The following is a 21,902-nucleotide window of genomic DNA, read 5'->3' as shown; positions in this document are numbered from 1 at the left end:
GCGATTCACCTTTGTGTTCTAGGCTGAAGCCATAAAATTTATCACCAGTCTTTCCCAACGCTAGACAATGAGGTTGAACGCTCTTTGGGACAGTGATAACTCCCCTAGGTCTAGAGTCAGCCAGCTGAGAAAGCTGGCCTGTATGTTTTCCAGTCTTGCAACATGAGCTGCAGAGAGTGCCTGAAGATGAGCTTCCACCTACTTGAATAACATCTGGTGCCTCCCTGTCTGTTCACATAAGCTACTGTGATGGCACTGTCAGAGAACACTCTGCCTGCCTTTCCTTCCAAGTACTTGTTCAACATCCTCAATGCTAGACAAATGTCTCATAGCTCTAGACGATTTCTGGACCACTTTCTCTGCGAGATAGTCCATTGGCCTTGCACAGGATGACCACCGCAATGAGCCTCCCCAGCCAAACAGGCTGATGTTGGTCATTAAAGTCACCCATGAGGAGTTAGGGGCATGTCTTTCAATAAAGCAGTGTTCTTCATTGCAAGGCCCGCAAGCCAATGACAGCCCTTGGGGACCTTTAAGCTGGCATGTTCAGTCCTTCTAATTTTTTGGCTGATGAATACAGGCTGCAGTTTGTAATGAAGAACACTGCAATGTATCTCCCCATTTTCTCGGTCTGACCACTTGTTCTAACTGGTCCTCCTTAAGTCTGGTGTCTTGCCCACTTGATCTTCCCGGTAGCAATCCAAACAGGCTCTCTCTGGCCATTCCCAGGAGCATCCTCTCTGTAAAAAAAAAAAAAAAAAAAAAAAAAAGGCCCCTGGAGCTGGCCAGAAAGAGCCTCCTTGAATCATTGCTGGGAAGATGAGCAGAAGATAGGCAGGTAGGGGTGTAGCTGCTGAGTAGTGGCGCTGGTTGGCTGGTAGGGGGGCGCTATAATGCTGTAATGGAATGGATTTTGTGCAAGATATGTTTGTGAAGTATGTTGTAATTTTTCTACATATGACACCTGCCTATCATATGGTTCTGGGTAAATCTAGTTAGATGCATATGTGATAGTTAAGGCCACGCCCAATAGAAACTTATGAAAAGTTGGTGCATAAATACAAAAATAAAAATCTGAATGTGGACTGTGGCAAAGGCCAGAAAAATGACATTAGAGAATAACAGAAAAACACTAGGGGTTACTAGGAGGGAAAAAGTATAGGTATTAATCTGACTCCATTTTTTCATCTTTCTTTCTTTGTCTAAAATACTGAAGTTTTCCCGCTTAAAAAAGGCCTGGGTTTCTAGTGTTCTTTGTCTGGGTTGTCATACCCAGGGGAATAGGAGAAACCTCATGGCTTAAGTATTAACAGATGGTCCTGGCATTCCAATGCTGGGTATAGAAGAAAGTGAATTTGATCTATATTGAATATGTGAGTGGAGTATTTGGGGCCCGAAATATGTGTGAGAATGTGTTTGATTATGTGTGTGAAATATGTTTAAACATGAGAATTGGTTTTGAAAATTGTATTTTTATATATTTTAAATCTGGAGAAATCTTGAAAAAGTAACATCTGCAATTTGACCTTTAAGCTAGGCAACTCTCTCTACTCTGTGACATTGGGGAGGGGGGGCTCACACACAGAGGCTGTTGTTTTCTGTAATATATATATATATATATATATATAAAAAAGTTCTGTGAAAAAATATATAATTTATGAAACTTTTCTTTGAGCCTGGTAACTATGTTAAAAAGAATTTTCTTTGTTCAAAAAACTTAAGGACGGCCTTTTTCTTGGTTGATTGGTTGACAGGTGTGATGTCATACTGAGCACTGCAAAAGTATATAAGTGAACTTTGGGGCGTTGATCCTCGGTATTCATATTCGTCAGGAAAGATGTATTTTGACATGCCTGACTATGTATGACCCCTTGTACAAATGGCTAATGAATCGAGATTTGCTGTTAAATAATAAAAAATAACATTGGCTTGGAAACATTTGTGCAATTATCATTATTCCCGGGCAACTACGGGCAGGGTTTGGTGGGTTACCCTGTTCAATGCAGGGGTGCCTCAGGGGCCCAGATTACTGGCTCAGGTTCTCCCAATGGCAGTCTGAAGTCACTATCCTTCTCTCCTCCCATGGTGGTTTGGTGCCTTTTTTCTTCTCCCCCACCCCCCACTGCAGCTGCAGTTGTCAACTCTCAAAGCAGCCTCACATCTTGCCAACCCTGGCACAACTTCCTGTTCCCAGAAGGCAGGATGCTGCAGAGAGCTCTAAGCCGGCAAGATGTGAGGCTCCCTTGAAGCTGATGCTGGAATGTTGGAGAACTACTGCAGCAGTGTGCATGGGGGGGAGTGAAAGACGCTGAACCATGGGAAGGAAGGAATGGAGAGGGTAAGGCATGATTGCCTGGGAGGGTCAGGAAGCAGAGGAGTAATGAGTTTTCTCTCCAGTCAACCCCTGGGTCACCACCAAATTGGGGATAGAGGGAAGAGATGGTGCACTTGGATGAAAGGAAGGGAAGAGAAGAGGAAGGAAATGGTACACTTGGATGAAGGGAAGAGGGAGGAGATAGTGCACATGGATGGAAGGAAGGAGAAGAGAAAGGAGTTGGTGCGCATGGATAGAAGGGAAGGGGAAAGAAAAAAGGAGAAGGTACATATAGATGGAGTGGAAAGGGAAGAAAAGAGCGAGAGGAGATAATATTTATGTATGGAAGTGAAGGGGAAAGAAGATGTTGCCCATGGATGAAGGGGAGGGGAAAGCTAGAGAAGAGAACAGTCCACATGGATGGAGGGGAAGGAAAATATAAGAACATAAGAATAGCCTTACTGGGTCAGACCAAAGGTCCATCAAGCCCAGTAGCCTGTTCTCAGGGTGGCCAATCAAGGTCACTAGTACCTGGCAAAAACCCAAATAGTAGCAACATTCCATGCTATCGATCCAGACCAAGCAGTGGCTTCCCCCATGTCTCTCTCAATAACAGACTATGGACATTTCCTCCAAGAAATTGTCCAAACCCTTCTCAAAACCAGCTATGCTATCCGCGCTTACCACAACTTCTGGCAATGCGTTCCAGAGCTTAACTATTCTCTGAGTGAAAAAAATATTTCCTCCTATTGGTTTTAAAAGTATTTCCCTGTAACTTCGTTGAGTGTCCCCTAGTCCTTGTAATTTTTGATGGAATGAAAAATCAATCCACTTGTACCTGTTCTACTCCACTCAGGATTTTGTAGACTTCAATCATATCTCCCCCCTCAGCTGTCCCTTTTCCAAGCTGAAGAGCCCTAACCTTTTTAGACTTTACTCATACGAGAGGGGTTCCATCCCCTTTATCATCTTGGTTGCTCTTCTTTGAACCTTTTCTAGTGCCGCTATATCTTTCTTGAGATAAGGAAACCAGAATTGAAAGCTAGAGAAGAGAATAGTGCATATGGATGGAGGGGAGAGGAAAGCTAGAGAGAGATGGAAGAGATAGTACACCTGGACACAGGATGAGTGAAGAAAAGGAAAAGTAGATAAATCTAAGGAGGCAGAAAGTGAATGTGAAAATCAGTGCCAAAGATAAATGTAGGGCAGAAAGTAAGGAATGATAAAAAAGAAACAGTAAATGAAAAGGAAGCCCTGGAAACAGAGTTAAGAAAAGAGAGGAAGGTAAAATTATGGTCTTACCTGTTAATTTTCTTTCCTTTAGAAGCAGCAGATGAATCCAGAGACTAGTAGGTATAGCTCACATCGACCAGCAGGTGGAGATAGAGAACTGATTAACAGTTGGCCTTAAAGCCTGGTGTTCCTTCTGTTGATTCAGTTATGCACTTTGCCCAAGCAACCCGAAAGGAGAATGAGCAGCCACAAAACTCCATTCCAGTAGAAAATGTGTCTTTCTCTTCTTATCATTATTATATATATATTTTTTTTTTTCAGCAATGAAATAATACACTTACCAACCATAGCCCCAACTAAACCAATCAACCAAACCCCCTACACACCGCCAGTGCACTTGGGGAGGGGCTCTGGATTCATCTGCTGCTTCTAAAGGAAAGAAAATTAACAGGTAAGACCATAATTTTACCTTCCATAGCAAAGCAGCAGATGAATCCAGAGACTAGTGGGATGTAGCAAAGCAAACTCAAACTGGGTGGGACGCCAATGCCGCCTCTGTCAGCACTGCAGCGCCAAAACTCGCCTCTGAACGGGCCGCTACATCTAACCGATAATGCTTTGAAAAAGTATTTCTCGACGACCAAGTGGCCGCCCGGCAAATCTCCTCTAAGAACATCCCCCCGGACTCCGCCCAAGATGTAGCCAAAGCCCGAGTGGAATGAGCATGAAGGTGCTCCGGTACCTTCTTCCCGGACAACACATACGCCGAAGCAATAGTGTCCTTGACCCAACGCGCAATGGACGCTTTAGACGCCGCCATCCCTTTGTTTTTACCCGCGAATGCGACAGAGAGATGGTCCGACCGACGAAAATCATTCGTCACCCCCAGATAATGGAGAAGCATACGGCGTACATCCAGTAACCGTAGAGACAAAAATCGTTTCCCCCAATCCTCCTTCCGGAAGGATGGAAGGAACAAATTCTGGTTCACATGAAAGGAAGAAACAACCTTAGGCAGGAAGGACGGCACCGTACGCACCGACACCCCAGTTTCCGAAAAACGTAAAAAGGGTTCTCTGCAAGAAAGCGCCTGCAGTTCCGATACTCGCCTTGCTGACGCCATCGCCACCAAAAACACTGTTTTCAGTGTGACATCTTTCAAAGTGGCCGCTGACAGAGGCTCAAAAGGTGCCCCCTGCAACTTCCCAAGGACGAGCTTAAGGTTCCAAGTTGGACAAATTCGCTGTACCGGCGGGCGGATATGATGAACCCCCTTGAGGAAACGGACCACGTCCGGCTGCGACGCGAGAGCCGCGAGAGCCACCCGGCCCCTGTAACAGGCAATGGCCGATACCTGAACCTTTAAAGAGTTATATGCTAACCCTTTCTCTACGCCCTCCTGCAGGAAAGCAAGAATAGCTGGCAGAGAAGCATGGAAAGGCGCAATTCCCTGTCTTCCGCACCATGCCTCAAAGATCCTCCAGACTCTCGCATAGGAGGCTGACGTTGAATTCCTCTTAGCTTTAAGCAGGGTGGAAATCACCCGTTCTGAATAGCCCTTCTTTTTTAGCCTTGACCTTTCAATAGCCAGGCCGTAAGACCAAAGCAGGCCGGATCTTCCATCAATATTGGACCCTGAGTTAGTAAGTCCGGAGTAACCTGGAACGCTACCTGATCGCCTACCGACAGCTGCATCAGATCTGCGTACCACGGCCGCCGTGGCCAATCCGGAGCCACCAGGATTACTCTGCCCCGAAAGCGAGAGATGCGTTGCAACACCCGCCCTATCATGGGCCAAGGCGGGAACACATACAGAAGGGAATTTGGAGGCCACGGGAGAGCTAATGCGTCCACCCCCTCCGATCCCTTTTCCTTGCGTCTGCTGAAGAACCGAGGCACCTTTGCATTGCGGGACGAGGCCATGAGATCCATCTCTGGCAACCCCCAACGACGGACTAGGAGGCCGAACGCTCGAGCCGACAACTCCCATTCGCCCAGATCTAGAAGATTTCTGCTGAGGAAGTCCGCTTGCACGTTCTCGTGACCTGCAATGTGTGCCGCCGACAGAAGCGGAACATGCCCCTCTGCCCATCGAAACAAATTTCTTGCCTCTTCGGCCAACTGCGGACTCCGGGTGCCCCCCTGACGATTGACATATGCGACCGCCGTGACACTGTCCGAAAAAATCCTGGTCGGCTTGTCCTGAACTAGTGACTGAAAAGCCCGCAGCGCCAACCGGATCGCTCTTAATTCCAGCAAATTTATGGGCCATTGAGCCTCCTGGGAGGACCACATCCCCTGCACCGACATTTGCAGGCACTGGGCTCCCCAGCCCCGCAGACTGGCATCCGTTGTAACTACCACCCAATCCGGCGTGGCCAACGGCATGCCCCTCCAAAGATGCAAGTCCTGGAGCCACCAGCGCATGCTGCGAGCTGCTCGAGGACTCCATTGGAGACGCACATTGTAGTTCAGAGAAGCTGGAGACCAGCGCGAGAGCAGAGACTGCTGTAAGGGCCTCATGTGGCTCCGGGCCCAGGGAACCACCTCCAGAGTCGCCACCATGGAGCCCAGCACCTGTACATAATTCCACACTCGAGGTCTGGCCGACCCGAGAAGGAGGCGAATTTGAGCCTGCAATTTCTCCCCCCGGTCTCGGGGTAGAAACACCTTCCCCAGAGCCGTATCGAACCGCACCCCCAGATGTTTTTGTTTTTTTTTTTTTTATACTGGAATGAAGAAGCCAGCCAATACTCCTGCAACCTGGAAAGGAACCCCTCTATCCAACGGAGGGGAGGGTGGAGCAGGGACCTGGGAGGGCCCAGGTGTACCTCCCAAAGCCGGCACCAATCAGCCAGGCACCCCCAACCTACTGAAGAGAACTAGTCTCAACAGAGGAATCCTAACGGAACACCAATCCAATCTATCCGGCAGCAGCCAGAGACCAGGAGCTAGAAAGGTAGCTCCACCCCTGCTGGGAGATAGAGCAAAACTGAATCAACAGAAGGAACACCAGGCTTTAAGGCCAACTGTTAATCAGTTCTCTATCTCCACCTGCTGGTCGATGTGAGCTATACCCACTAGTCTCTGGATTCATCTGCTGCTTTGCTATGGAAAGTGCAACCAGTGACTTGAACAAGATGATCCAAAAAATAACAACAAAGGAAGGAAACATGATTTTATTTTCAATTTAGTTTTTGAAATATTTCTTCTTAAACAGTGCATAATATAAACACATCTCTTTGTATTTGTGTTGCATTACATGCAGAGTCTGGCATCTCAAGTTTTATTTGTGGTATTAAAGAGGGTTTATCTGTTTTCTGTATGTGGGATGAAACCTTACAGTGTTAAAGATAAGATCAAAGGGCTGAGAGGGGCAGATAGGAGAATGAGAGGATGTGAACGTGGGGAGAGGGGTTGAAGGTTTAAAGTGCAAGAAAGAGTGCCAGAAGAAAGAAGGAGAGAGCTTTGGGTGGGGGGGGGAGATTTTTCAGAGGGATACAGGACAGAAAAACAATAAAGGAAGATGATGGACATTGGATGTAGGGAAGGGAAGAGAAGAGATGGTGCCTACAGAGGGGAGGGGCGATGGAAAAAGAGGATGCATGTGGAGAGGAAAGGGACTGGAGGAGATGGTGCTCATGGAAGGAGATGAAGAGAAAAGGGAGGGTGCGGTGCCCAAGGAAGGGAGGGGAAGGGAAGAGATGAAAAGTAGATAGATTTGAAATGGAGGAACATGGAAGAAAATAATGTGAAAGATTGATATAGAGCAGAAAGTAAAAGAAAAGAAAACAGAAATGGTGGATAGGAAATCCCTGTAAACAGATTTGACAGCACAGAACTGTGCTGCGTGCATAGGGAAGCAGCATGAGAGTCAGGGAGCGAGAAGATTAGAAAGAAAAATAAATAAAAATCACAGGACAACAAAAGTAAGATAAATGATTTTATTTTTTAATTTAGTAATTGAATATGTCAGATTTGAGAATTTACACCTGCTATCTCTATATTGCACTATACAGCAGGTGCTTTATGTGACTGTGTGATTAAAATGTTAACCATAATTAATCATGCAATTAAAAAGTGTAATCAATGTACATACCTAACACACACAGAATAAAAGAGAAGGAAAGGAAATATAGCAAAGTTTAGTATTAAATTCTCTCCTGCACTGAACCTACCTCCCCCTCCACCTGAGAGTTCGAAGGCAGGAACAGGAAGTAAAATTTATCACTCAAGTGTTAAAAGCATCATTAAACAGAAAAGTTTTAAATCCCTGTTTTTAACATGTAAGGGATGACTCCAGATGCAGTGTTGAAGGGAGTGAGTTTCAATACTATGGGTGGTGTTGAGAGAGCATTCAAAAGGAATAACTAACTAAACAATCCTGGTTTGATCGTGCTAGTGGTGGAAGTTCAAGGGGAATGAATCTCAATGTCTTTCTTCCTGTCATTTTGAGAGGCTCTTGTACTGTCACTAGATGTAAAATTAATGTCTTTCTTCCTGTCATTTTGAGAGGCTCTTGTACTGTCACTAGATGTAAAATTTAAGCATATAAAAATAAAACTTACTGCTTGCATTTCATTGAGGTCTTTTTGATATTTCACTGCCAGTTGGTTGTATTTCTCTTTCTCTTGGTTAAAATCCAGCTGTAGTTTTCTATTTTCCTTCTCTTTCTTTCTCAAATCCTGGGCATTTCCTTTTTTTCTGTCCAATTTAAAATCTTTACGATTCATTATCTCAGCTAGTTTGTTGACAGCCTAGAAACATTCATAGAACAGTAGATTAAACAATTAAGCATACTGAAGATTAATAGTAAAGAAAAGTTTTTTGTCTTTGAACATTAATCTGAATCACTGACAGCTATTGCATTTTGAATAATTTTATTTTTTGATATAAAAATGAATGGCAAATCATTGGAAACTGTACAAGGTCTTTAAATAAGCATGTCCAGAACCAACCCTTCTGTGCCACTGTGTAATGAGACAGTCACCACAACATCCAACTCCCTACAAAGGAAGAGATACAGTAGTAGATGGTGCGGATGGGCCATTTGGCCTTTATCTGCCGTCATGTTTTCATGTTTCTATCAAGAAAGCATGGGACAGGTACGTAGGATCTCTCAGGGAGAGGCTGAGATAGTGAATGTTGTGGATGATCAGATTGGATGGGCTATTTGGCCTTTATCTGCCATCATATTTCTATGATGAGATTTCAGTGCATAACCTTGACTAAGCCAATAAATGGGAGTGTGTGGCGCTCTTTGTGACCCTAGGCAAGTCACTTAATCCCCTCATTGCCCCAGGTACACTAGATAGAGTTTGAGCCCACCAGGACAGAAAGGGAAATATGATAAAGTACCTGAATGTAAACCACTTAGGATATAAGTGGTATATAAATAATAAAATAAATAAATGTTTTATAAAACTGAACAACAAAAATTAGCAAGTTCTGGTCATACTTCCCAAATTCACAGCTTTCCTAGGGAACAAAAATGTGGAGCATGGTAGAATGGTGGTTTGAGAAAAAGAGAAGCTAAAGTTCAATTCCTGCTTTTTCCACTGCTGCTCTTCATGATTGAGGACAGCTGCCTCACTCTCCATTGCTTCAGTTACAAAGATTTTAAACTTTTTGGAACAGAGAAATACCTACTTGTACCTAATTTATAACTTGCCTTGAGCTTTGATTTGGAAAGATAGATCATTAAATCCAAATCCACTTAGCTGCCAACTGCAGGAGTTGGAAGTGCAAAAACTATCAGTATTCTCTTCTTCAAATGAATATTAACGTGCTCTTCCTTCAGAGAACAGGCTACTAGGCTTGATGGACCATTGGTCTGACCCAGTAAGGCTATTCTTATGTTCTTATCATAGGCAGGTTTGTCACAATGAGACCAAAACTTAGTCTTGCCTACCTGAATCAAAGTAGCTTTGGTGAATATGACAGGGTGGAGTACCTGTCACTGGTCAGCGAAGGGAGCACAAGCAATGGAGCTCAAGGACACTGAGAGCTGATTTACATAAGACTGCTAGTGCTGTTGGGAGCTGTGCACTCACCCTGAGTAAGCACACCCACTGGAGACTCAGGGTCCCGTCTGGAGGACCTTCACGCATTCGCGGACATTGACGTGATGACATCACATGTGCGTGACATCATTGCATTGATGTCCTAACACTTCCAGATGCCCTCGAGCCACAGCTACCAGTTTAGTGTGCTGTGGTTTACACCAACACCACGATTTTTTCTCCTTAAAGTTTTGCATTATTGATCACATTCCTGAGTGTGAATTTGGAGCAGACAAAAGAACAGCGCTAATTATGCAGGAACAGGAGTGGATCTTCTGTTTAAATTCTGAAGAGCCAGGAGGTCTAAATTATAGGATCAAATGGCATTTATTTTTTCGATCAATCATATTTGAGAGAATGCAATGGCGTCAGATGCTGTTTATAAATGGGAATCTGACTGGGCAGCAGCCATCTTTGTAGTGCTGGTGAGCACTAAGTAGCAGTGCCAAAGTTTGTAAGTGGGGATTTATGATTTGCTTGGGAGAAAGTTTGCCATGTATTGTACAGTGTTTTTTAAACAATGGACCCCCCCTCCCCTCTGTAACTGAATTTAGCCCTGACACAGCTGGAGACTGATTGTAGATGGGACTGCACAGCCCACTTATACTGCTGCCAAAAGTCAATGTGTTCTCAGTTTCCACCTACTGGCAGAGGAGTGTAAATCCATCCATCTGTGCCGGTCTGGAGGGACGTTAAAGAGAAGGCTATTTCTTCCATCAGGGAAGCCTCACTCTGGGACAGTAAAGGAATCAGATCCAAAAATCATCCTCCAAATTCCCGTCCAATGGACCCTCAAAGTCCAGCATAGCCTTTGTTGCCAGGGAGGAAGCACTCAGTCTCCAGCCGCCCATCCAGAGCAAAAAAGAAATGATATAGGGTATTAGGGTCTGAGGACTCCATCCCTACCACTTTTGAGGCAAAACAAGATATTTTCAGGGAGTTTGAGAACTTAGGGGAAAATAAAATCAGGAAATCCAAGATGGCTGCATTTTAGCACCAAAAAAACAGCAAAAAAACCCCTTCAGGGCCGACCAAAATCACACAAAATAGGATTTTAGGGGGGTGGGGGGAAGGAGGACAAATCCCTAACTTCAGAAATAGTCAAAACAGTTTTTCAGACCCCCCCCCTCCTTGATTACCCCATAGACTGTAACAGTCCATGTGCTGGGGAAATGGTGCAGCAGCCTGTTTTGGTTCTTGAAAGAGTAGCTGGATCTGGAGCAATATTCTGCCTCTAGCTGTCAGTCAGCTGATATGACAAGATCTTCAGGCTGCCAGTCGGACTTTAGCTGGACCAATCCTCTACCTCTCCCCAACAGCTGCGATAGATGCAGAAAAGAGGGAGGAGGGAGACAAAACTGCAGCCAGCACTACGAGTGCCCCAGCACTATTGATGCCTAACAGCCAACACTCAATCTCCTGACCAAGTCAAGGAAGTGAGCAAATGCTGAGGACCTGGAACCCTGAGGTCCACAAATATTCAGCAAGGTCAGCTACACAGGTCCCTGAAGAATACACCTGTCAGCTGCTCTCCAAGCAGGCACAGCAGTCCCTGGATGTACATAAAAACCATGAACTATCGAAAAACCAAAATAGTAAAGAAATAAAGGGAGCAGATCAGAACACGTTCATGCTCACTTGCTGAAGGAAGAACTGAAGGGGGCGGCAGAGACTAGGGAGGATGATGAGCTGAAAAGCTGTGAATGACATCTTCTGCAGAAAGCTCATGAGCAGGCATGGACAACCCTATTGTACTGGAAATTTTATTATATACAGCACTGTTCTTCAACTGCCAGTCAGTGGACCAGTGCCGGTCCGCAGAAAATTTCTGCCAGTCCACGCAGGGCCGGCGAGATCGAGTCGGCAGTTAAATTTCCTGCCGACTACGGTAGTGTTGGAAGGCTGCTGTTCCTCCCAGCCTCGGGCGATCAAGACAGGCTTCCGATGTCGGGGCCTTCTCTCTGTGAGTCTCACCTGTTTGGAAACAGGAAATTGAAACAAAATAGGCGGGACTCAGAGAGTGAAGGTCCCAACGTCGGCAGCCTGTCTTGATCGCCGCCCCTGCCGAGTTGCTGAAGAGGGCCGCAGGGAAGGTGCAGGTGGAAGGGAGATGGTCAGAGTGTGCGGGACCAAGATCCTGGGGAGCCTTCGACAGTGGCTGTCTCCCCTCCCAGCAGCTCTCGTACTTGCCAGGGCAGTGATTCATCGGCAACTTCCTCTTTTCTCAGAGGCGGTAACGGACCCAAGGCTGCCTAAGTAAATCATTGCTGCAGGCAAGTACTGAGAGCTGTTGGAAGGGGAGGAAGCCACTGTTAGAGGCTGGGAAGCTGCTGGATAAAGGAAGAGCTGCTACTGGACCTGGAGGGAGGTAGAAGGAGAGATGCTTCTGAGAGGGGAAGAGGGAAAGGGATGGGAAGAGATAGTGGGAGGAGGGATAGTGGGAGGAGGGAAGGGAGAAGGAAACAGCTGGCAGGGAGATTAGAGGGGGAGGAAGGGGTCAGGATGGAATGGAGAGATCAGATGAGGAAAATGGGAGAGAGAGGAATGAGAAAGTAGAGAGATTGATGCTGGAAAGGGGGTCAGCAGAGAAATGAGAAAGGGATAAAGATGCTAGATCTGGTGTAGGAGAGATAAAAATGAAGAAAGCAGTGAAGCTGGAATGAATCATGTAAAAAGGAGAGAGGAGGCACAGGCTGGATGGAAAGGGGAGAGGGGCATAGAAAGTAGTCAGATACATATGGAAGGGGGAGAGGGCGGACAGTGGATGGAATGGGCAGATGCTGGATTGAAGAGACAGGGCAGACGCTGGAAGGAAAAGAGTGAAAAGAAGATGAAAGCAGAAACCAGAGACAACAAAAGGTAGAAAAAAATAATTTTATTTCTATATTGTCATTAGAATATATCAGATTTGAAATATATATCCTGCTAGAGACATAACTGGGGACTGCAAAGCCCAGGCAGTGCTTCTTTAGCTTCCAGCTGGCTTAGGGTCAGTCCCCTAACACTATTCCTGTCATGTGTGACTGCAGTATTCTGTTAGTATGATATTTCTGTGTAGCATTCTGTAATAACTTGGCTTGTTCAGTTTTCTTGATAGTAGAGGGGATATACGTGAAGGGGAGGGGAGACAGGGGTTTTGTTGGTCCTTGCTCTGTATTTGTATTTATAAAATTACAATTGTACAGAATATTGTTTCTTTTTATACTTTAATAAAATACATTCAATATAAAATCATAACTGCGGCTTGTGCAGATGGGATCAGATGGTTTGCGGGGACCGAGCTCGCGGAAATGGGGCAGAAATGTTTTTTTAAAGTTTCAGTCTTAGTAGTTTGCCGGTCCACAAAATAATTCTTTTATTTCTGCCGGTCCACAGGTGTAAAAAGGTTGAAAAACACTGATATACAGTATTTATGTTCAAACTCTTTTATTGGCAAAGCATGTCATACAAGAGATGTAGAATGCATGAATTACACAAAGAACTGCAACGTGGAGGAGGATCACCATCCTATGGCCTCCTTCATGTACATCCAAACATAGAATCACAACAAAAAGAGATGTTTGTCATTTTAACTGTATACAGTAACCCTCCACCACTACTCCCCTCCTCTTATACCCCAAAAGAATTGAAAATAGCTAGTATTATCACAATCAGAAATTCATGCCAAATCACTGAGTATCAGACTTCTGGCTTTATGTGGAAAACAACAAAGATACGGTTCCCATAATTCTAAAAAGGTCTGTTTACAGACAAATGAGCCTCCATATCCTCGAATAGTAAGAGTTGATAGAATTGGTTTCGCCACTGCCAGAATCCCGGTGGCGAGTCTTGTGACCACATTGCATTATGCATTTGTGACCCACCATACAAACCTTCTGGAAAAGCAAATTTCTTCCATTCCCAAAAATCCCACAAGCAGCAGCCTTCCCAAAAGAACCCCAGAGGACACCTGGGAATCCCATAACCTGCCTAAATAACCTAATATTTGATCCCAAAAAGATTTAATCTTTGGGAATCTCCAAACTACTTAAGAAAAAGTATTGAGACAGGTGGGCACGATGGACCACTGGTCTGACCCAGCAGTGGCAATTCTTATGTTCATTAATTCTTATTATATTTTCATTTCTTTAAAACTCTTGTAAACCGTGCCAAGCTCTATTTCTATAGAGAAGATGTGGTATATAAGCTTAAGGTTTAGTTTAGTTTACATAAGAATGTCAATGTGAGCCCAGAGTAATAAGCCTGTACTTGTGTACAGTATGCTCTATGAAAGATCCTATAGGTGCATTCTCTCCAGACTGACTAATATCAAGTTCTCATATATGGATTCCCAACTCCAACCCTCATCTAAGGACCAGGTCATCATACAATTTGGGGGGGGCACTAGTCTCTAGATAATTTTGTATAAATAAGAGAGACAAGGGGACCCCAGTATTTTCAGCAAACAATTCTTGCACTCTCTTAAGGACCCCAAAAGAGTATCCAGCTGCCCGTAGAGCTATCACATAATGTGTTAACTGGATGTATCCATAATAAGCACCCGGCTCCTCCTCTAGGGTGTCCAGAAGCACAGGGTAAGATAAAACAGAGCCCTCCTCATCCAGAACTTGAGCTACAGATGTTACCCTTTGAGAACCCTCAACTCTTAAAGACCCTCAAGGTTAATCCCAGGAGGAAGTCTAAATTCCCTTGTAAAGGCAGCACATCAGTGACATTGAGGTTAAAGTGCAGTGTCTTCATTAACTTGGTCCAGGCTAGTCTCAAAGGTCTTAACAATAAACTAGCACGTGCTAATAGAGTTAGCTTAGATGGCTGTGTATGTAGCAAATAAGTCAGTTGCCATGGATGAAAAAGCTCCCTTTCAAAAAACAATGGGATGAAAGCATCATCTCCAAATATTCAGTCCTGAAGATGCCGAAGCAGGCAAGCCCAATTGTAGGAATGTAGGTTAGGCAGGCCTATAACCCCACCCGTACCAGGGCCCAGCATTCTCTCAAACTGCAGTTTTTTTTTTTTTTGTTTGCCTAGTGTTCCTTCCCTACTTTTTTGGTTTCTACTTATACACGTGGAGTTGTACTTTTTCTTTATATTGTTTGATACATTGTAAATAATTGTATCAGAAATAAAAAAAAAATATTGTTAAAAATTAAGACAATTGGCTTTTTTGTAGGTTGTGATATTTATTGTAACACATACTTGCTTATATTTGCATAATTCTTAGAATGCTCAATAAAAAATATTACAAACTGCAAATAAGTTAAAAGCTTTCTTTTATCTGTCTAGCAGCTTGATTCGTGGATGGACTTCCTAAAATAATCAGTAGTTTCAACCCTGATGGAATTTTTGTCACTACAAGACAACTATCCTTCACCTGGAATTATGTCTATGTTTATTAAAATTTGATACACTGCCTGGCTTTTCCATTATAACAAATATGAGTTCAGAAATATTTGATATATTTTATCTAATTCAAAAATTAGAAAATAATTTTTAGATTTTAATTTGTCTAAAATTTTAATATTCAAAATACAAAGGGGATCTTTTGGTTGGTAAAAATCTTTTTTCATACAAATTTAAATTATCCATGAATGGGCATAAATGTTTAACTTTAAAAAAATTATTTCATAATATTACTAAAATCAGAAGGAACACTAAACATGCCTCAATTCAAACACTTCCTATATAATGAAAAATCTTCCTATTAAGAAAGTACTAAGCCTATTTCGAAACCATAGCATGAATTCCATCAAGGCCAAGCCACTTCTCAACAAACTTTCCCCCTCCTTTACTAATGCGTAGTGTGGGTTTTAGCACTGGCAGCGGCGGTAACTGCTCTGACGCTCATAGGAATTCTATGAGCGTCGGAGCACCTGCCGCCACTGCTGGCGCTAAAACCCGTGCTATATGTTAGTAAAAGAGGGGGTTTCTAATTATAGGTCATTTAAATTTACAGTTTGTACACTAGCTCAGATTCATTTACTGTGGTCCAGCTTTAAGAGCATAGTTTAAAAAAAAACAACCAAAAGCTGTGCATAGTACCTGTTCCTTAAGCGTTCTTTCAGTGTTAATACTCTTCTCATATGCTGCTTTAATGTTGTTGATCTCTTCTTCTTTCTTCAATCTGTATTCTGTTAAAAATTTTAAAAGGTGTTAAAGCAGATTAAAATTCCTTTTCTCAGGACTTATTTATTTTCAGAAAGTTAATTTGCATAAGAGGACAGTATCTTAATAAACTCCACCCTAAGTCATCTGATGTGCTAGCTGAATTGTTGAGAATATTTCAACAAAGTTTCTGACATGTGCAGAAAGAAAACTGCTCAATGTCACACAAACAGTTCGCTGACAAGAAAGGCTACTCCTGGATCCAATTACTCTGAGTGACTTCTTGGCATAGATATCATAGCCTCAGTCATCACTGCTTTACCCAAAATTTGAGGAAAACCTTTTGATGGCTGATTAATACCATTTACTTGCATTAGGGATAGAATGTGACGTGGTGACAAAAGCCAGTAAGGTGAAATCCAATGAAAGCAATTTTCTTTCCACAGCAAGCTGTCCACAAAATAAGAGAAGCTTGATCAATTGGCCTGCTTAAGTGGTTGTATTGAAGAAAAATAAATAAATTACAACTTATATAAATGTCCTTAAATGCACCTATTTCATGAAGCGGTGAAACTGAAAGAAATCTTGGTGAATCTAGAAGATATACTAAGCCAAATCAATAAGTTAAAAAGTGATAAATCACCTGGACTGGATGGTATACATCCCAGGATACTAAAAGAACTCACACATGAACATGAAATTGCTGACCTGCTGTTAGTGATCTGTAATCTCCTGTTAAAATTGTATGTAGAACCTGAAGATTAAAGGGTAGCCAACTTTTAAAAAGGGGTCCAGGAGAGATCTGGGTAATTACAGACTGATAAGCCTGACTTCATTGCTGGGCAAAATAGTGGAAACAATTATAAAAAATAAAATTGTGGAACAAACAGACAGACATGATTTAATGGGACAGAGTTGGCATGGGTTCAGTCGAGGGAGATCTTGCTTCACTAATTTGCTGGACTTCTTTGAAGGGGTAAATAAACGTTTGAAGGTGAGCCAGATAATGCAGTGTATCTAGATTTTTACAAAGCTTTTGACAAAGTTCCTCATGAGAAGTTCCTGAGAAAATTAAAAAGTAATGGGATAGGAAGCAAAGTTCAGTTGTGGATTAAGAATTGGTTGTCAGATAGAAAACAGAAGGTAGGGTAAAATGGTCATTTTCCTCAATGGAGGAAGGTAAATAGTGGAGTGCTGCAAGGATCTGCACTGGGATCAGTGCTATTTAACTTATTTATAAATGATCTTGAAATTGGAACTACGAGTGAGGTGATTACAATTGTAGATGACACTCTGATCCCTCCCAGGGCTGTTCAATGCCCCTATTCGGCACGAGGGACGCCCACTCCTTCCTGCTGCCGGCATCCCCCCCAACTTTAAATTGAAGGATGGCAGGAGGGAGTGGGCATCCCTCCTGCCACCCTTCAATTTAAAGATATGGAGGATGCAGGGGGACCCCAATGGCAAGAGGGAATTGGCATCCCTTTTAATGACCTTGTACAGGGTGTGTGTGGGGTGGGGGCAGGCAAGGGGGTGTTGGTCCCTGCTGGTCAATCAGCTGAGCCAACATGACTTGGGGAGACCTGTGACTCAGTTGATCAGGGCAGTGAGAACAGCTGGAGGGAGGAGCTTTAGCTAGCGATTACTTTTCCGAGTAAGCGCCAAGAACAGTTCCTCCCCTCCTTTACTGGTGATTTTTCGCACAAATAGCATGCATATAATTTGCATGCTATTATGCTGAGAATCACCTGTAAAAGTCAAATCGCTCTCACTACAGCCACTACATCGACTTGCCAGATTTTTACCAGTTAGTTTTGAGAATCTGGCCCTTAGTGCTTAGAGCCAAAATGGAAATGAATGGTAGGTATGTGCATTAGTGTATTTAAGTGCTATTATATAACTTCTCACCTAAATGCTGTCGCATGTAACTGCAAGAAGGCATTCACACGGGCAGGGCGTGGGCATTCTGATCATTCCAGTAGATGCTTTATAAAATACTGTCAGTTGCATGTGCAAGCTGCTGCATTTTATTGTGAACATTTGTGTCTGCCATGGAGCAAGTGTAAGCATTTGTGCCTAAATTTAGGCGCATCATTGCTAACATGCTATTTATTTTATTGTATATGATTTGCTGTCTGTTTTAATATTGTGATTGTATTTTTGTAAGCCACCTAGGAATAGGCGGCTAAGAAATTTTTTAAATAAATAAATTTATTTAAAATATTTCTAATCCGCTTAATAAACTAAGCGGCTCACAATATCACATTCATATCATTAGACAAAACTCCATTCATCAGACTTTACAAAGCCAAGCTTAAAATTCTAGCCTTGCTACAAAGAAATCAGAATTCTACATTAACTTTTCTTCTAGATCAGGTTCCACCATCTCACATCTGGACACAGATTACTAATATCAATTAAAAATCTGGACAAAGAAGTGTGTTTTAAGCAATTTCCTGAACTGCTTGTGGAGATGGCGCGGTATACAAACCTAAGGTTTAGTTTAGTTTAGTTAAACATTTTCACAGAATCGTATTGCTCCAGATATCTCATTCCATAAAACTGGACCTGCAACTGAAAAACAGGATTTTCTAGTATACTTCTCCCTCTGTATTCACGAGGGATGCGGACAGAACATAGCCGTGAATAAAAACCGCGAATAACTTTTTGCTTGTTATTTGCGGATTTTCGGTAAAATAGACCTGAAAAATATAATCAACCGTGAATAATCTGACCTGCGATTTGTTCCGTACAACACCGAGAGCAGCGATTTCCTTCAGGAACCACCAGGAGCAGTGATTTCCAATGTGAAACGCCGGATTCAGTGATGAAAATTAGGGGGCGGAAAGAGCAGCTGAAAAATCGTGAATAAGCTTATCCGCAGATACGGAAACCGCAGCTACGGAGGGAGAAGTGTATCCGGCATATTTCACTTCTTCCCTTTTTCATACATCTAATAACATAATTTTCTGATTTTAACATTCTACCCTGCCAGTAAAAAAGGAGATGACTGTCCTGGCAGTGTGCCTAGATAGTTGTTTGACAATGGAAAACCAAATATTAAAAATAATCAGGGTGGCATACATGCAACTTCAAATGTTTTACAGATTGAAGCCAATATTACCAGCATATAATTTCCATACTATGATTCAGACATTGATCCTAAGCAGGGTGGATTATTGTAATTCACTATACTTAGGAGTTGTGAAAGGGAAGTTGAGGGCTTTGCAAATGCTTATCAACTCCGCTGCAAGATTAATCACAGGGGTTCCTAGGAGTACCCAAATAACTCCGGTGTTGAAGGAGGAGAAATTAAGTTCTTACCTGCTAATTTACTTTCTTTTAGCTTCTCCAGACTGTTAGAGGTTAACATTACAAGTGGGTATATCAGGAGTGTCCAACCTTTTGACTTCCCTGGGCTGCATTGGCCAAAAAAAATGTTTCTGGGGCTGTGCAAACGCTGTAGTAAGACAGAGGAGGGAGCCGGCAAGATGGTAAACACCCGGGGGACAGCAGAGGAAAACACTGCATCGCCCTCAACCAGGGCCACACAAAATACTTCACAGGGCCGCAGGTTGGACACCCCTGGGGTATATATTTCATCATGACCAGCAGGTGGAGACTGAAACAAAACTGTGGAAAAATACATAAGAGATACCTTCCCCTATTCCTATCAGTCTGCCAAATAGCCAAGCAGAACTAAGAACTGGAAACAGAAATAAACAATACTCCGAACAGGAGTAATAACTGACATACCCAAATGCTATTGGAAAATGCAGAGGAGATACCAGAAAGAAAATGTCCCCAAAGCTCGCCAGCTAAGCCAGCCGAGCCACAGCTGCTGTTCTTCAATTCTCCCCGGCCCTAGAAAAATACTAGAATCCTCAGCAAAAAACAAAAACTGCCCGCGCAACAGCCATAACAACACGACAATAGACAGGGTGGGGACCTCTACCGGTCTGGAGAAGCTAAAAGAAAGAAAATTAGCAGGTAAGAGCCTAATTTCTCCTTCTTTAGCACTCTCCAGACTGATAGAGGTTAATCTTACAAGTGGGATGTACCAAAGCAGTCCCCATCATGGGTTGGACCCCCGAAGGTCCGACACCAGAACACGCTCACCGAACACCGCGTCCCGATGCACCTGAACTTCTACCCGGTAGTGTCTGACAAATAAATGCAAGGAAGACCAAACCACAGCCTTACAAATGTCCACTGGAGGCACAACGAAGACTCAGCCCAAGAAGCTGCCTGACCCCTAGTGGAATGAGCATTGAGAAATTCTGGAACAGGCTTCTTCTTCAGAAGATAGGCAGAAGCAAAAGTCTCCTTGATCCAGCACGCAATAGTAGTCTTAGAAGCACCATCCCCCTGACGAGGACCCGCTAGAAGGACAAAGAGATGATCTGATTTCCGGATCTCCTGGGTCCTCTGCACAAGAGAGCGAAGAACCCGACCGACATTCAACTTGTGCAACTGCTTCTGCTCAGAAGATTCCTCCCGACTACCCAACACCGGGAGGATCACTGCCTGATTGACATGAAAAGGAGAAACTATCTTTAGCAGAAAGAAAGGAACAGGCCTCAAGACAACCTGCTCCCTAGAAAACTCCAAGAAGGGAGCCCTACAAGAGAAAGCCTGAAGCTCAGAAACCCGTCTAACTGAAGTAATGGCCACCAAGAAGACTGCTTTAAGAGTAAGCTCCTTCAAAGAGCAGTTGCCCAACGGTTCAAAAGGAGGGCGCACTAGCACTGACAGAACCAGATTCAGATCCCAAGACAGAACAGAGGGTCATACGGGAGGCTTGAGCAATTTGGCCGCCCACAAGAAGCGAATCACATCAGGAATGGCAGTCAAACGCTGACCTTTCAACAACCCCCGAAAGGCTGACAAGGCTGCAAATTGAACCTGGAGAGAAGACCAAGCCAGTCCCCAATACAGGCCATCCTGCAAAAACTCTTAAGATGTTAGGCAGGGAAGCATGACAAGAGACCACTCCAGGCACATCACACCACTCCTCAAATAGACACCAAACCCTCACATAAGCCCAAGAGATGGAAAGCCTCCGGGACTCCAAGAAAGTCGAGATCACTTTATCTGAATACCCCTTCTTACCTAAGCGACCACGCTCAAGAGCCAAGGGATTCGGATCGAACATTGGAATAGGACCCTGCGTCAGAAGGTCATCCAAGAGAGGCAGAGAAAGAGGATCTGCCACCAGATGTCTCACCAGATCCGCGTACCACAGACATTGAGGCCAATCTGGAGCCAACAGAACCATGAGACCCGGATGGTGAATGATGCAGAGAAGAACTCTGCCCACTAATGGCCACAGAGGGAACACATACAACAGCCCCTCCGTTGGCCATGGTTGAACCAGAGCATCCAGGCCCTTGGCCAGACAGTCTCTGCGATGACTGAAGAAGCGGGGCATTTTGGCATTGACATTCGTGGCCATCAGGTCCATCAGGGGCTGACCCCAAGACTGCACTATCAACTGAAAGGCCACAGGGCTTAGACACCACTCTCTGGGATCTAGCACATGATGACTGAGGAAGTCCGCCTGAACATTCTCCACTCTAGCTATGTGTGAGGCCGGGATGTCCTGAACTCCTGCAACAACTTCATCTGAATCAACCAGTCGTTCAGGTAGGGATGCACCAGAATGCCCTCTGACCACAAGGCTGCCGTGGCCACCATAACCTTGGTGAATATCCAGGGAGCCGTGGCCAGACCAAAGGGAAGTGCACAGAACTGATAGTGCTGACCCAAGATCACAAAGCAAAGGAAGCCCTGATAGGAGGCCTGAATGGGAACATGCAAGTAGGCCTCCGCCAGATCGAGAGAAGTCAGGAACTCCCCTGGCTGAACCACCAGGATGACAGACCGCATTGTTTCCATATGAAGGGGGAATTATGAGAGCCCTGTTGACCCCTTTTAAATCTAGGATGGGCGGAAAGGTCCCTTCCTTCTTGGGCACCACAAAGTCTGGTGCCGCACTACTGAGGGGGCACTGGAACAACTGCTTTCAGATCTAGCATGCGCTGAAGGGTCTGGTGAAAGGCCTGCATCTTCTGTGTCACCTGACACGGAGAGGCTAGAAAATGATCTGGCAGAAAGCGGGCAAACTCCAGAGCATAACCGTCCCGCACCACCTCCAGGACCCACTGATCGGACATGATCTTGGCCCACTT

General features: G+C 44.1%; 1 protein-coding gene across 1 annotated transcript in view; it reads right to left on the bottom strand.

Moving 5' to 3' along the window:
* ROCK1 (Rho associated coiled-coil containing protein kinase 1) overlaps positions 1 to 21,902 on the bottom strand; it is a 398,571-nt gene that overhangs the window by 67,744 nt on the left and 308,925 nt on the right. The window contains exons 25-26 of the mRNA XM_033933927.1: positions 15,649 to 15,737; positions 8,116 to 8,304 (exon numbers count right to left, since the gene is read on the bottom strand). Of these exons, the coding sequence (XP_033789818.1) occupies positions 8,116 to 8,304; positions 15,649 to 15,737 (278 nt within the window). The remainder of the gene's footprint in view (positions 1 to 8,115; positions 8,305 to 15,648; positions 15,738 to 21,902) is intronic.

Source organism: Geotrypetes seraphini, chromosome 2 (assembly GCF_902459505.1).
Source record: "Geotrypetes seraphini chromosome 2, aGeoSer1.1, whole genome shotgun sequence".
Lineage (NCBI taxonomy): Eukaryota > Metazoa > Chordata > Amphibia > Gymnophiona > Dermophiidae > Geotrypetes > Geotrypetes seraphini.
Note: the sequence above shows the minus strand (reverse complement) of the source record. Positions and strands in the feature narration are given on the sequence as shown.